The sequence below is a fragment of the Mirounga leonina genome, unplaced genomic scaffold (assembly GCF_011800145.1).
Source record: "Mirounga leonina isolate KUSES-001 unplaced genomic scaffold, KU_Mleo_1.0 Mir_153, whole genome shotgun sequence".
Taxonomy (NCBI): Eukaryota; Metazoa; Chordata; class Mammalia; order Carnivora; family Phocidae; genus Mirounga; species Mirounga leonina.
The window spans coordinates 41,869,618-41,887,052 of record NW_023270387.1 but is presented as its reverse complement, the minus strand read 5'-3'; the positions used below and the strand labels follow the sequence as shown (position 1 = coordinate 41,887,052).

At 35.1% G+C, this 17,435-nt stretch overlaps 1 protein-coding gene across 4 annotated transcripts in view; it reads right to left on the bottom strand.

Moving 5' to 3' along the window:
- The window catches only part of NOX4 (NADPH oxidase 4), a 361,705-nt gene that overhangs the window by 195,651 nt on the left and 148,619 nt on the right, over nucleotides 1–17,435 (bottom strand). For 3 of the 4 annotated variants that reach the window (XM_035009409.1, XM_035009407.1, XM_035009408.1), the window contains 4 exons: nucleotides 16,095–16,214; nucleotides 13,812–13,920; nucleotides 6,864–6,932; nucleotides 5,349–5,449 (listed from right to left, as the gene is read on the bottom strand). In XM_035009409.1, the coding sequence (XP_034865300.1) occupies nucleotides 5,349–5,449; nucleotides 6,864–6,932; nucleotides 13,812–13,920; nucleotides 16,095–16,214 (399 nt within the window). Of the gene's footprint in view, nucleotides 1–5,348; nucleotides 6,593–6,863; nucleotides 6,933–13,811; nucleotides 13,921–16,094; nucleotides 16,215–17,435 lie in introns of those variants that run through there. The other variant, XM_035009410.1, reaches the window with a different exon arrangement.

Sequence of the window (17,435 nt, the reverse complement as noted above, 5' to 3'; positions counted from 1 at the left end):
TCAGTAAAGCTGGAAAAAATCCAACAATATTTTTACTCCATAAAATAATAAAATGTAATATATTTTGTAATGAATAAATATAATAAAATGCAATAATAATATGTAATGGAATAGTTTAAACACTAGTACTAAATCCTCCAACTAAAAAACTCCAATATACATGAAACAAAAACTAATAGGACTGTAAAGATATATAAATCTAGAATTATGGTTGATTATTTCAACACTCTTCTCTCTGTAATTGACAGAACAAATAGAAAATCAGTAAGCGTATTGAAGACCTGAATATCACTATCAAGCAATTGGAACAAATTGGTATTTATAGTGCTCTATCCCCAAACAATGGAATACAAATTCTTTTCAAGTGCGTGTGGAACATTCATCAAGACAGACCACATTCTGGGCAGTAAAATGATCTCAAATAAATTTTAAAGGATTGAAATCACAAAGAGTATATTTTCTCAACAGAACCCAAGTGAACTAGAAATCAAAACCAAAAATATATATGTAGAATCCCCACATGTTTGGAAATTAAACAAAAGAGAAGAAATCACATGGAAAATTTAAAAGTATTTTGAAGTGCATAAAAATGAAAACATACCAACATTTGTGTGATGTAGCTAAAGTGTTGAGAGAGGAATTTATAGTATTGAACACTTTTATTAGAAAAGAACAAGGGTCTGAGATCAATGATATAAGGTTCTTCTACCTTAAGAAACTAGCAAAAGAAAACTTAATTAGAAGAAAATAAAAAAGAAGTGTGAAAATAAATTATACTTAATAAAATTTAGATTACTATTAAAACCAGATCTAGACACGCTAGGTTACTTAAATTGAATAAAACTGAACCATTCAGTTTATATCACCAAAAACCAAAGACAAACAAGAAACGTAATGTGGTTTTCATGTAAATGAGAAAGCACAGAGTCATTTTGTCTGTAGTCATTCTCTGTCAACACTACACTACAATAAGATACCATTACTTTCTTCACAGGCAATTATAAAGTTAGCTTTTCAATTTTTACAGACTTCCCAAAGGCTTCTCTTAAATGTTCCACAACAAAATTATTATTTTTAAAGCACCCATATATCATATATATATATTTACATTTTGTATTGCATTTGTTAACTAATTTAACAAATTAGATTTCTGTGTAATTTGAGGAGTTCCCCAACGTTACTTTCACTAACAATGAGATCCTCTAACTTTTTCAAGATCTATACTTAGTCTCTGCAATCCATTTGTACTAAATTTGCATTAGGTTGCTGCAATCCAACAATCATCCACAGATTTATCTACAAAAACTTTGCTGATATGGGTAGAGATAGATGCTAAAGCAGAGAATGTTGTTTGGAGTCAGATGTTGGGAACTAGTTCCATAAATGTTCAATATATTTGTGCATATTTTCCTATTATACCAATCTTTGTTTTTCCATGCAGATTTGTAAATGTGGGATCTCATAATAATGACAGCTTATTCACTCCTTGTAATACAGACCCAGAAAGTTTGAGTGACTTGACCCAGGGACACAGACCAAATGTTAGACAGCAAGTCTGGGTATTCTTAATTTGTATTGTTTTTAAAACACCATGAGGCAGGAGAATGTAGATATGGTCTCAGACATTTCACCCAATCCCAGAGTAATAGTTCTCTACTCCAAAGGCCACATAAAATTATTCCTTTATTTCTCTCTTGAATAATGCATAAATTTGACTAATTTATGATATGATATATATTTTTATTACAAATAATAGGAAAATGGACTGTGGTTCAGACAATAAAAAAAGATTTCCTGTCATCCTATTAAATACTGAATGGCTTATAAAGTAATATTTAGAATATCTTTTATGTTTTTGAAAAATTAGTTGTTGACACTTCTAGTATATTAGAGTTAACATTCTGTTGCAATATGCATAGTGAACATGATGGTTTCTTGCAACATCTCACTGTCCCCAAGAGGGGCATGGTAACATCAAATTGCTACTCTTTCTACTTGTGACCATGCTTTGTAGTAAATTAAGTACATTGAACTTTACAGTCAGAACATAGGATTCATGTCTGAATTCTGACTCATTAACCATAGCTTGAGATAAATCATTATCTTTTCGGGTCCTAGCTTCTTCACTTGTAAAATAATGATGAAAGCAGGTTGGGCGCCTGGGTGGCTCAGTTGGTTAAGCGACTGCCTTCGGCTCAGGTCATGATCCTGGAGTCCCGGGATCGAGTCCCGCATCGGGCTCCCTGCTCGGCAGGGAGCCTGCTTCTCCCTCTGACCCTCCCCCCTCTCATGTGCTCTCTGTCTCTCTCATTCTCTCTGTCTCAAATAAATAAATAAAATCTTTAAAAAAAAAATCTTAAAAAAATGATGAAAGCAGGTGACTTCAAAAGCTCCTTCACCTTCCTTGATCATACCATTACATAATTCATTTTCTGAATTTAAAAAAGGCACATAAGGAAGGAACCACCTCATAGATGTGTGTAAAGTAAATTGAGTATAAATTGATTCACCCTTTTGGTTTTTATAGGACAGTATTTAAATGTGCATACTCTCTGAGCCAGCAATTCCATTTCAAGGATCCTAACCTACTGCAATATTCCCACAAGAGCATGAGAAAGTATGTGCGAAGAGAATTACCATAGCATTATTTGTAACAGTAAAGGACTGGAGGTAACCTAAATATCCATAAGTAGGGTAGCAACGATCATGTTATCCATATTCTAGAATACTATGAGGTAGAATTACATGGAAATTATCCATGAACAATATATGAGTGTATCTGAAAAAGATACATTGAAGAATTCTATATTATAAATTCATTCAACTTTGTTTAAAAATTAAGGTTCATAATTTCAGTGTATAGATTTTAAATATATATATGCATATGTATACATGCACATATATATGAATATATACTTTTATAAGTATGTATGTGTGTCTCTATATATTCTTTCAGTAATTTATGTACTTGAGGTTAACCAGAATTTTACATCTAAAATAAGGACTTCTGTATAAATAGCATCTTTTTTCTAGTTAGTGAACCCTTAAGATGTTGATCCATTCTTTTCCTAAACATGCCACGTAAAAATTTTTTAAAAATAATGCATTTTAAGTGCCCCGTCCAGAGCAAATACACAAAGTGAAAGTGTTGTACAAAATGTCAACAGTAGATGGTGCACACTTGTTCTTCTTAAACCAGCTTTGCTGTATGAAGAAAATGAACAACCAACCAAATAAACATACAAAGTCTAAGTCATGAACAGTTTAACAAATGAGAATTCTTAAGAAGTAACCAAAGAAATCAATAATCCCAATCTAATTTCTTATAAGCGATCCTCTACTGATGTAGAGTTTGGTTTCAGAATTGAGCAAAGACAATAGCAACAACAACAAAATTCCAAAGTTTTCATTAGTACACTATACAATTTAATGAAAGAATGCTTGTCAGAAGTCAGCTGACTGTCATTAAAGAGAAAGGAGTCTATGGTACATTGAGAGACCCAGGTAAGTATGACAAGATTATCATGTCTAAGGTGGAGGATACTGGAGAAAGATGGGAGAAGAATATAACCAAAATTGGGGTGACATTTTTTTAATTCTATAGTTCACCTTTCACTAGGGCCCTAATTATTACAAAGGACCTCTGCTTCCAAAATAATGTTTCCCTTTTCAATCCAAAGCTATTTCTTTTTTTTTTTTAAATGTTTTTTTTTTTTTTTTTTAAGATTTTATTTATTTATTTGACAGAGAAAGACACAGTGAGAGAGGGAACACAAACGGGGAGTGGGAGAGGGAGAAGCAGACTCCCCGCCGAGCAGGGAGCCCGATGCGGGACTCGATCCCGGGACTCCAGGATCATGACCTGAGCCGAAGGCAGTCGCTTAACCAACTGAGCCACCCAGGCACCCCCAAAGCTATTTCATCAAGAGAAGGGAAATGCAGAAGTGGTTTCAAACGTAACTACAACCTGACTTTCATGGGTGGCTATATTCCTTTTTAAAATTTGCTCCTGGGGCTCCACGTGATACTTCCTAAAACAAAATTTCTGAAGATGGAGTCAAGGACCAGGATGAATCAGTGAGTCTTTCAATAAATCACAGTCATCCATGAATTCATGAATTGAAGCTTTTTTAAAACTCTTCAATAAGCTGCCCCATTCATTTATAAATATCCTTTTTATATTTATAAAAATGTAGTTTTTAAATTATGAATTGACCAACTATATACTAATAATTATCATGATAAATCAACCTAGAAGAGCCACAGAGCCAAAGGAAATTTAAAAAACTTAAATCTTCAATTTATCTACATTCTTACTGCAGAAATATGTTTACTTAAGCAACAAAAATATGATTAGTTCAAATGTAAAAAAAACCACATTGAATTTTGATAAATTCTACAGGTTGAAAAGGACAGAAATAGAAGTTCAAGCAGAAAAATAATGTAAAATTTCCAACTGCTAATGAAAGCTTGTTTGTATGTCTTCCCAACATATGAGATTGGTATCAAAAAACTGGCATTTCAATTCCGGTAGACATGTTTAAAGATTTACACTAATTTTAAAATGTCAACACATGCAATATGTTAGAAATTAGAGCTTTGCAACTATTTAAACTTTTGATGAAACTATTTCAATGCCAAATTTAAAATGTCTGAGTGGGTATACGGTTTTCAAATTGCTTTTAGAATTCTTATAGGCCATTGCCCTGAACTACAAGTTTACAGGAGACAAAGGGGTTGGCTAGTCTGTGCCCTAAAGCAAATGCTCTCCTTCCACAGTCATCTCTTCAGATCACAGACACATATTCCCTAATGCTAAGATTCTTCAGAGAATTACAGCTTCCAAGAAAAAAAAAATTATGTTTGGAAATAATCCTGTTTTAGAGATGGCATATTACAATTAAGCGTTTTTAAAAATTTATTCATTTTCATGAAAAGTTCAAAAATCTGATTTTTAAGTGCATTCATTGTTAGAACTGCTGGTAGAGCTCCCCTATTTGCCAATGAGATTTTGAAGTTTTTCCAATGATCACATGATACATGATATCAGAATGAATACCCATTTTTTTACATGGGTCTACACAAATTTGAAAGTAGGTAGGAGAGTTTCGTTCATAAATACTTTAATAGACTATTTCTAAGCCAAATTCTAATTATTTGGCGTTTCAGATTTGTGAGGTGGTCCCTGCCTTGCCTCCTCCTTTGCTAGTGATAATTGAGTGTTTAAGCGACTTTGTAATTTGTAAACCCATTACTTAATTCATCTTTAAAAACTACATGTAATGACTTGAGAATATTTTAATTTGATCATTAGCCACATGGCAAATTTCCTGAGCAATAATACTTACCCTCTGTTACATTTTGCTATTTCATCAAACAGAAGTTTCCACCGAGGACGTCCAATAAAAAGTCTTGAATTCAGTGCTTGATATTTTTCTCCAATTATCTTCTGCCAAAAAGAAAGCACTATATTTTATATGACACAGAGTTGGACGAACAACCTATTTTTCTAATATCATTTCTACTGGTGCTGTGGCTTCCTACCAAATTGGTGTGATATCAAGAATACAAGTATCAAATGGCAAGCTATTAAGTACAGTCATTTCGAAGCATCATTTCCTTCCTCTTTTCCTTAAAATCCATTATCTTCTTGAATGCCATTGTTACAAATGGCTGATCTTCCTAGACTTCAGTTGGTTGCTTTGTTTTTAACAACTGCAATGTTAAAGAATGCATTTTAATTGCCTACTCTCAAAACGGTGGCAGCACATAGATTTATTGAAGTGTTCTGGCACTGCAAATACCGTCTTCATATTTGGCTCATTATATGAGTAAAATACTACAAATTGCCATCATAAATTTGGGGAAATGATCCTAGACAAGACAGCCTGAGCTAGAAGAGCTCCAAATCTTGGGTCTATCAGCAAATAACTTCTAACGGGCTGGTGTTTGCGATGAACAGAAGATGAGACCTGGATCGGCAATTAAGGGCCCGAGTGAGGGGAGAGGAGAGGGGAAAGTGTCTGAGTCGCAGGCGGACAAACTGAGAACCAATGCAACGTACGCTCCGCACCTTCATCACTTCTGTACCGCGAGGAATAGCGATACTGACTTGCTTCGTGAGAATAGTAAAACGAAATATTTTTTTTACATACCAAGTGGAGTAGAAATCTGACTAGAAAAAGTAGGGTTAGGTTAGTTTTGAAGTAACTGACAAGCGTTCGTATTTTGTATCCAAAGTGTTATAAAAAATGTATAATGGAAAATACTAAAATAAAACTCGTGGAAGCATCCGTGCCCGGATTTACACACCCACGTGGCCTTCAGTGTCATCTGTAAACATCAGTTTCTTCATCTATAACATGGGAATAGCACTATCATCTACCTGTTGGAATCACACAATATAATATGAAATGCTTAACAACAGTGTCTCGCGCAGCAAATAAATAATGCGTGGTGGCTATTACTACATTTTTAGTTTCCTGTGGAGAGAAGAAATAAGCTTAACTACGTATGACCTTATCTTGTCTTTCCACATAAAAACTCCCCTCGACGAACACAATCATGAGACTGTTCGTTTCTGGTCCGATCTCTAGAGGTAAAGAATTTGAGACAACAATGAAAAGGAGAGAGAAGAACTCAAAGGTCTGTACCAGCTCCCGGTGAGGAGGACAAATGAAAGGCATAACACGGTTGGCTTCCAGGACAAGCCATGGGTTTTCTGGACACACTCCAAAAGAGACCTTCCTCTGGGAAACTTCTCTTCAAACCACCTGCAGAAATTTTCCTCCAACACAGCCCCAACAGAAAATCTTCCATTATCAAGAGGCTTGTTTAATTTATAAAAACCTCCAACCACATACCTGTATCCCATCTGTTTGACTGAGGTACAGCTGGATGTTGACATAGTCAGGTCTGTTCTCTTGCCAAAACTGAGAGGACATAAAAGTAAATAGACGTGAGCATTCTCTCTGCAGACTCAGACTTTCTCCTCTTCTAACATGCGTGATTCCACAATTTAAGATGTATCTCGTCTAATCACAGTCAACATTTATAAGCCATGCACATGCCCGATTCGAGCACTAAGAACCCATCCTCCTGGTACAATTAGTGCAAGCAGCAGCAGAATAGTGATAAGGAAATAGGAGATGGTGGTAGCAGTGAGAGAATAACTCTGTTATTTTTACAGATACAGAATCAAGCATGCTAAATACTACACTGACATTCCCCTAAATCCTTCCATATATCTCTTATTTTATTCTGAGTCCCTAAATTATAGCCAAGAGTTCACTCATAAAGAGCATGATTTTCTTAAAAAACAACAACAACACACAAATAGTGATATATAATATACATGCTAGGAATCAAAGAAATCAAAACAAGACAAAAACAAAAGGCTCTGTTCCTGCCTTCCTCCTACTCAGCACTGGTTCTCCTTGCACAAAACTGTACGAGGCAGGAAGTATACCTGCCAAAGAAAAAATAGTCTGGAAAAGATCTCAAACATTTCAAAACCTTGAAAAGTAAAATAAGAAAAATATCATCTGAAGGAAAATAAACCCAACAAAGAGGGTAAAAGTGTTGTTGCTGTCCCTGTATGCTTCCTTTTGCCTTCTTCATTTTCATTCAAAAATGAACCTACTAATTAATAACTGACCTGACTCTGACTGAGTCCAGAAATCTATTCTTTTAAAAATATTTTCACACCTGAAACTAACGTTACACTGTAAGTTAACTAACTGGAATTTAAATAAAAACTTAAAAAAATATTTAAAAATTAAAAAAAATATTTTAAAAAATATTATAGAAATATGATTTGAAATATTTAAAATTTTAAATAATTATTAAAATAATTTTTTTATTCTTAAAAGTATTCTTCTTAGGGCCGACTTTCACCACCCTGAAATAAGGAGAAGCTGAAATATAAGGACCAGGCACCAAAAGCGGAAGAAGAAAAGGAGAGGAATACAAGAGCATGGTGGGCTCCTTGGAGGACAGGTGTGGATCTGAGTGTCTCAGGTGACAGGACCAGCACATCTTCAAAAGCCAAACCATTTCTTTTCTTTTCTTTTCTTTTTTTTTTTAAAGATTTTATTTATTTGACAGAGAGACAGAGAGAGAGCACAAGCAGGGGGAGCAGCAGGCAGAGGAAGAAGCAGGCTCCCTGCTGAGCCAGGAGCCCAATGCAGGGCACAATCCCAGGACCCTGGGATCATGACCTGAGCCAAAGGAAGATGCTTAACTGACTGAGCCACTCAGGTGTCCCAGCCAAACCATTTCTTGAGCGTAAATCGGCATAGTGGGTTTGCTTGAGATGGTAAGGTTTTGCTGGACTTTATTGCAGCAAGAGGATCAACTGATTTATAGTACTGTTTCTATATAGTATAATGATGTTTAAAGCAGCATTATCTACAATAGCCAAATTACGGAAATAGCCCAAGTGTCCATTGACTGATGAATAGATAAAGATGTGAGAGACACACACACACACACACACAGTGAATATCACTCAGCCATCAGAAAGAATGAAAGCCTGCCATTTGCAGTGACATGGATGGAGCTAGACAGTATAATGCTAAGTGAAACAAGTCAGTCAGAGAAAGACAAATACCATATGATTTTACTCATATGTGGAATTTAAGAAACAAAACAAATGAGCAAAGGGGAAAAAAAGAGAGAGAGAGAGAGACCAACTAAGACTCTTAGCTTCAGGGAATATGCTAATGTATACCAGAGGGGAGGTGGGCACTGGGATGGGTGAAATAGGGGATGGGGATGAAGGAATGCACTTGTGATGAGTACTGGGTGATGTATGGAAGTGTTGAGTCACTAAATTGTACACCAGAAACTAACATTACATTGTACGTTACCTAACTGGAATTTAAATAAAAACTGAAAAATAAATAAAGTAAAATAAAATAAAAATTTAAAAATGACATATTGGGATTCAAAGTAGAAGTTTCAGGAATGCAAATAAAGTCACATTGCAAATGGGGGGGGTGATTAAGGAGGGTTTCATCAGCCCTCTGAGATGCCTTACAGTGAATGGTAAGAGCACCTGGCAGGTAACTGACTTGTTTCTATTGCCAACACTATCTGGCCCTGAGACTTCTAAGGAATTACTGACTCATCTGGGCCTGTTTTTTTCAACAGGACAGTGACAGATAGAGTTGAATGTCATCATCCCTCGGGTCTCTTTTCAGATCTAAAATGATACATTTTCTGACAGGTGGAAACTCTGAATATAAAATCCCAATAAAAACATATTTTACTTTAAGAGTGATGTGATGATTCTCAGCTCCATAATATTCTTAAAATATAATCATTAATTATATCCCATCAAATAGCTGCCTCAAGTTATATCCAAATGCTAAATTCATTTTTAGGCCCTTTCTGAATTGAATCAGGGTTTATAAATTTTAATTGTGAAGAAATAGAAACTTCTAGATGCCACTAAAACACCTCACAAAACACATGGCTTGTGTTGAGTCTTGTCTTAAATGTCTACCAGGATGCTGTTCTGAGATCAGTCCTATGACTCCTGCATCGATAACTGTGTTTCGTGCCCATAGCCCCAAGTAAGAACTATGCAAATTTGGATAATGTTTTTAATGATTTCGATGTCTCCACTTTAACTTACCCGTCACTGAAGACAATAATATCTACTAAAAGCACAATGTTCTCCAAATAAAGGAACAGTGAAAAAATAGACATGTGGATCAACACAATCTTGCAAATAGATTAGGATTGTAGGATCATGCACAAATATCATGTTTTTCACTTTATGTCTCCTGCCTGTACTCTTCCTTATTTTTCTCACAAATAAAAAATAACAGGATGTGAGTCCTGGAAGGAATTTTACAGATCTAATAGGAATCATAGCAATCGTTTATTAAATGCCTTCAAAATGATAGATACTTTCGGTATGTTAAAGCTAAATCTCACATCAGGTTTCAAGTGCTGTTAGCCTCCTTTACAAATTGAAAGCATAAATCGGGTTTATAGAGGTTAAGTGATTTACGCAAGGACTTGCGGTTCATATGAGGTAGAATCACTGTTCCATTGTAAATGACAGACCCCAAATGCCTAATGGAGCCCTGATCCTCCATTTTGATTTTACTAATATGACTTACAGAGGTGAAGTGACTTGAAGCAAGTCATGTTGTTAGATATTGGCAGAGCTGGTACCAGATCACCTGACACCTGGCCTTGCACTCTTCCATCACCAGGTTGGACAATCTGGCCAAGCAAAATCCACCTAAGATCCATTTTTATCATCACTGAAGATAGTCTGACACCAAGACAAGTGACTAGGGCAACTAAGATAGCTTTGTCCTAGGCATTCTAGAATGATGTGAAAGAACTCACAGTTGGAACAAGATTGAAGGACTGCATTTTCATCTGGTTTTCAAAACCACTTTCCGCTACTCTTACACAGACTCTATGTAAAGACCCTATGCTCTATTGCTATTGATTTCTCTCTCTCTCTCTCTCTCTCTCTCTGTCTCTCTCACACACACACACACACCCCAAACTTGGTAACACAGTTGCAAACACATCATCCTCCGAGACACAACTGAAGGACCTGTTCATCCCTCTGATGTGAAAAATCAAAACATAGATGCAGAGGTGTGTGTAGAAGATAATCATCACTGTATTGTTTACACTAGTTTTAAGCTTTTATATTATTTACTCCATGGAATCCTAAGGGTAAAGCACATCCATCAAAAAAACTTGAAATGGAAAGAAAACATAAATCTTAAGATTCAACTCCTTTGAGGGTCCAGTCACTTAACATTCTTTTCTTTCCTTTATTCCTTTCCTTCCCCCACTCCTTGCCTTATAAAGCATCTGTTATTCAAATGTGCCTGTCCATATCTTGGATCATTTTACTTAAAAAAATGTACGGGTTCTATGTATCAGTTCAAGAAAGATTAAAAATTAGAAAAATAAAGGTAGAATTAGGAAATCCCAAAAGGAATACAACTGGTCAACAATCACAGGAAGAGAGGTTCAATCTCACTAGCATTTAGGAGAAAATTGAGATCTCACTGTTTAAGACATTAGTAGAAATTTAAAAGATTGATAATATAACATTTTAGAATAAATGTCTCTCATACTTTTTGGTGGAAATGTAAATTGTTTTTTTAAAAGATTTTATTTATTTATTGAGAGAGAGAGAGCGCAAACAGGGGGAGTGGCAGGCAGAGAGAGAGGGAGAAGTAGGCTCCCCGCTGAACAAAGAGCCCGATGCAGGGCTTGATCCCAGGACCCTGGAATCATAACCTGAGCTGAAGGCAGATGTTTAACCAACTGAGCCACTCAGGCACCCCTATCTTCCCCACTTAGGATGTAAATCACATGAGATAAAAAAATTGCTTTTAATTGTGTTCTCCAATGTAGCTCCAGGTCCTAGAACAGTTTGTGATTCATAGTAGGCAATGAGTGAATATTTGATGGGTGACAGAATGACAGACTGAATAAATGGATCTGAATAAAAAGACATGTATGATATTCATTGCAGTGCTCTTTTTTTTAAGATTTTATTTATTTATTTATTTATTTATTTATTTATTTATTTATTTATTTATTTAGTGCATGAGCGGGGGCAGGGGCAGAGGGAGATGGGGAGAGAGAATCTCAAGGAGACTCCACACTCAGCATGGAGTCTGATGTGGGGCTTGATCCCAGGACCCCGAGATCATGACCTGAGCTGAAATCAAGAGTTGGATGCTTAACCGACTGAGCCACCCAGGGGCCCCATCATTGTAGTGTTCTTTGTAATAAAAAAGTAAATATCCATTATTAAGGGATGGCTAAATAGAGTACTAAGTACATCCATATGACAAAATACTCTATAGCACTAAAAAGAATGAGGTAACTCTAAATGTACTATTATTAAAAATGTTCAAAACATAGTGATAAGTTTAAAATAAGTAATTCCTAGAACAATACAAATAGTATGGTAGAATTTATAGAACGCTCATGAGTTGCCTCTGGTTACACAGATTAGGTGAGGAAAGTAGTAAGGGAGGATTTGGTTTATCTAAGTTGTTTGACAGTTTGCCAAAGAAGGCATACAGATGGCCAAGAGACACATGAAAAACTGTTTAATATCACTAATCATTGTGGAAATGCAAATCAAAATCACAATGAGATATCACTTCACATCTGTCAAAATGGCTAGTAGCAAAAAGAAATAGTAAAGTGTTGGTGAGGATGTGGAGAAAAGAGAATCCTCATGTACTGTTGGTGGAAATGCAAGCACTGTGGAAAACAGTATAGAGGTGCCTCAAAAAATTAAAAATGGAAATACCATATGATTCAGTAATTCCACTACTGGATATTGACTCGAAGAAAATGAAAACACTAATTTGAAAAGATATGTGCACCCCTATGTTTATTGCAGCATCATCTACAATAGTCAAGATAAAGAAGCAACTTAAGAGTTTACTGACATATGAATGGATAAGGAATATATATATATATATATATATATATATATATACACATGGATATATATATGGATAAGGAATATATATATATTTCTTTTGTGTGTGTATATACACACACAAAAGAAATAGATCTTGTCATTTGCAACAATATGGATTGACCTAGAGGGTATTATGCTAAGTGAAATAAATCAGAGAAAGATGAATACCATATGATTTCACTTATATGTGGAGTCCAAAAAACAAAACAAATATACAGAAACAGGCTCATAAATACAGAGAACAAACTATGGTAGCCAAAAAGAAGAGGTGGTGGAGGAATGGGTCAAAAAGGTGAAAGGGACTAAGAGGTACAAACTTCCAGTTATAAAATAAATAAGTCACAAGGATGAAAATTACAGCATAGGGGATATACTCAATAATATTATAAAAATTTTATAGGTGACAGATTATCACTACACATGTTGTATTGTGGTGAGCAGTTTGCAATGTGTAACCGTTGATTCATTATGTTGTACACTTGAAACTAACATACTACTGTATGTTAACTATACTACAATTAAAAAGAAAAGGGAGGGGCGCCTGGGTGGCTCAGTCAGTTAAGCGTTTGCCTTCAGCTCTGGTCGTGATCCTGGGGTCCTGGGATCAAGTCCTGCGTCGGGCTCCCTGCTCAGTGGGGGTCTACTTCTCCTTCTGCACTGCCCCCCATCTCTCATGAATAAATAAATAAAATCTTTAAAAAAAGGAAAAGGAAAAAAATTGCAGCAAAATGCATGTGTATCACTTATATAATTTGAAAAATAAAGATACATATATTAATATATAGATAAAAGGTTATGTGTAGGATAGATGAAGAAGGTCTGTTTTTTTTTTAATCTCTATAAGAAATAAAACTTAGAATTTTGGTTTTGAAATTCTGCCTAGTGTGCCAAAAGTCTAGTGATTGTCCACTTGGAATATTAAAGGTGGAAATAAGAGGTCAGAGCTAACAGAACAAAGGATGGAAAGTGTAGTAGCTACCATCAGCTGATGTTACGCTGTCTTCCCTCCCACCCCATATGCATACACCATCGGCCATATGCCTACATTCCTATGTTAAAACAATAGTAGCATTTTTATGTTAAAACATATCATAGATATAAACACATACTGTCAGTTATCAATACCTGAAAATATGTGTACTAAATTATTAATATGCTACTTCTGTTATTTGAAGTTTAAGAGATTTTTTTCCTTCTTTCAACTTATCTGCATTATTTTCTGGTTTATTCTACAGTGAGCATTTATTGCTTTTGTAATTTGAAAAAAAAAGTTTTTTATTTAAAAACATTGCACAAGTAAAAGCAAACCTAATTTTACCTTGTTATGTAACACACAGAGTAAGTCTGCAAACCAACGGAAGGATTGGATGTCTCTGCACACCCAAATAAAATATAATCTTCTAAGCTTGTATGGTTTCCAGTCATCCCTTTAAAATTAAAGAACATGATAGTGATTAGGATGGCAAAAAAAAATAAAAAAAAAAAAGAATCCCTGTATCTTTGAAAATTTGCTTTTCGTTTACTAATGAAAAACCAGTCACTTACATGTATCAATTTATCATTTTTTATCATTTGTCATTGCACTTACCATGACTCTCAAATGAATTTAAAATGTAATATACGGGCTCAGAGGCATGATATACTCCATGAGTTTAAGTGTTTATGCTTGTGAATATTATATGCATATCACCCATTTTCAGATGAAGGCAATAAACTAAACTCCTGAATGAGAATATGAGCCCCATGTCTCAGAAAAAAAGTTCTCTATTTTCAGTGAATTTTATCACTCAGCAGGGCTCCAGTGGTTATTAGCCATGCCCTGGCCTCCAGGCAAAATGAGCCAAAACCATTCCAGAAAGCTCGTTGTTTATCCCCTTTTAAAAATCATTAAAGAAAGAGATGTAATAGTCACCTACTATGTAATGCGTTCCAGGGCCTCGTAATTCCAAGTCTGGATTCCTATTTATAATTATGAAGTTGGCTTGAGGCTAAGAAAATATTTTCTCCTTTTCTTAACTTTAAGTGTCCAAATAACTTGCAGTATGTTTTCAGAAACAAATGATTTCTGGCTTGGAATATGGTTATTTTTCTAAGAACCTCCAAAAATTCCCAAATTTGTAACAAGTATTTAAAATTGAAATAAAATATCATTCAAACACATCATTTAAACTTTATTATTTCCTTCTTTAGTACTTTATAAAAGACTCTTAAAGCAAATTGTGTCTACTTGAAAAGTGAACGGAATAGATTGGAGAATAATTTCCTACTGTTTTTTTGTTTGTGTTTTCATAATATTAATCCATTAATTTTTGCTTATCATCCTAGAACAAAAATAACTGAAAAAGTCTTTCCTACATGAGCAATCTTACATTTGAAATTTCTATTCTTCAGTCTGTTATAAATTTGCTGAGTAACAGACCAAGGAATCATGGGCTCATTTGTCATCTCCCTAGCAAAGCTTTTCCTGACCATACGTCTACAATGACCCCAGCCCTTTATTTCCATATCCCATTAATCTCTCTTCTTTTTATCAGAGTTCTAATATTTTCTGAAATAATGTTACTTATGAATTTCTCACTGGTTTCTATTTTACCTGTTCCATTTGAATATAAGCTTTTTAAGGGCAGGGACTCTGTTTCATTCATTGCTGTATTTACTAGTCCCTATAGGATGGATTGGCACACAGGTACTCAGATAATTACTGATAGAATGGATGAGGGTTGCCACTTACCATTTAGGAGGAAGTACAGAAATGAAGGCTGGTGGAATGGCTTTAAAAGGACAGAGGATAACACCCAGTGCTCCATGCAGTACGTTTTATGCAAACAATGAATCATGGAACACTACATCAAAAACTAATGATGTAATGTATGGTGATTAACATAATAAAAAAATTTAAAAATTAAAAAAAAAAAGGACAGAGGAATGCCTATGGTGATACTTTACAAGACAGTGTGCTGAAAACCATGGACCACATACTGAGAATCATTGAATTATTACCCTCATCAATCAGTAAATGGAGTTCTATGAACAACAAGTACAGTAGTCCCTCCTTATCTGTGGCTTCACTTTCTGTGGTTTTTAGTTATCCGCGGTCATCCACGGAGGCAGATGATTCTCCATCTGACATATTGTTGGAAGGTCAATAGCAGCATAATATTTACATCATTCCCCTCACTTCATCTCATCACATAGGCATTTTACCATCTCACCTCATCACAAGAAGAAGGGTGAGTATATAACAATAAGATATTTTGAGGGAGAGAAAGAGACACCACACTCACATAACTTTCATCACAGTATAGTATTGTAATTGTTCTATTTTAATATTAGTTATTATTGTTAATCTCTTCTTGTGCTTAACTTATTAGTTAAACTTTATCACAGGCATGTATTTATTGGAAAAAACATAATGTATGTAGGGTTCAGTACTATCTGCAATTTCAGGCATTCACTGGCGATCTTGGAACGTATTCCCTCTATATAAGAGGGGGCTTACTGTAGACAAATTCTATGAGGGATTACCTCATACTAAGAGAGAGATGTTTGAAATACTGATAGTTCTCTATTTGAACTAATAAAACGGATCAAAATAACATACAGCAGGGTGTTGAGTATTGATGCAAATGGAGTTACTCCAATGCCTCCAGCCACACAGAGGCTAGCCTCGTAGTTCAGCGATTCCTCAAATGGACTTCCAAATGGACCATCAATATATAGCCTGTGGAGAAGGCAAACAAAGGTGGGGCAAATGAAAATAAGTTAAATTAATTCTCTGTAATAGGTAGCAAACATGCTGAATCCAGATTCCAGGCTTTGTATGGCTCAGGCCTTCTTTCATTATTCTCATACTAATAAACCGAAAGGAACAAGAAATGCTGTATATGAAGTCTCAATATTAAAACAGGTACATCTGTTTCTAAGCCTTCCCTTTATGAGGCAAACGTTAATTAAAAGTATAGAGGGGTATATAGGACCATGATGGCTAAGGACAAGTTAAAGCTCTGATCATATTATATTACTGTATTTGACTAAATTAAAATATCAATTGCTTTACTGCATCTAAATTCAATAAATAAGGTTCTATTTAATGGCAAAGTCAGTAGCAGAAATATTTACTGAAACATTTACTCTGTGAACAGAAAAGTAATAGGAGAAAAAAAAAGAAACTGTTTCCCTCTTGCTCTAGTGAGGTTTATTAGTATAGAAACAACAGGAGAACAATCTCAAAGGAATCTCTACTTACTTGGGATTGTATATTCTAGTGTGTGTGTGTGTGTGTGTGTGTGAGAGAGAGAGAGAGAGAGAGAAATCCTTCTTATCTACAACAGAACTTGCTAATTGTTCACTCGATATTTTCCCTCCATTCTTTCTTAATAACAAAACATTAATTTATTCAGGGAAGCAAAGTGCCCAGCCAAAACACTACAACGCCCACACTCTGCTGTATTTATTTTGACTGTGTGATTCCGTTCTGGTTAATGTCATGTAAGTGACAGTGCAATTGGAAAAACTGGAAGGCTTCCTGCAGAAAGCTGCCTCAGCTCAAAGTTGTACCTCTTTATCCCTCCTTTTGTTTCCTTCTTCCGGATACCTAAAATGTTGACCTGATGGACTTCATATTTACCTTAATGGTTGTAGAATTAAGATAGCCTCTCTAGATGACCTAGTTCCAGGTTTCTTAATGTGAAAGATATCATAAAGGTATTGCCATTTTAATGCTCTTTTTTCTATTATCAAAAAAATAACTTTGCTAAAATATAGCAACTGTCCCCAAAAGTACATTTATGTCGTCAGCCTTACAATATAATGTCTTTCACTGTGAGAAGCGACTGCAACTAGATCACTTACTATTAGGCATCTGTGATCTTACTGGTTAAACGTTAAATGAATGAATGGACAGTCTTTTGACCTCTGAGCTGCGTGGCACGCGGTCTAAGTT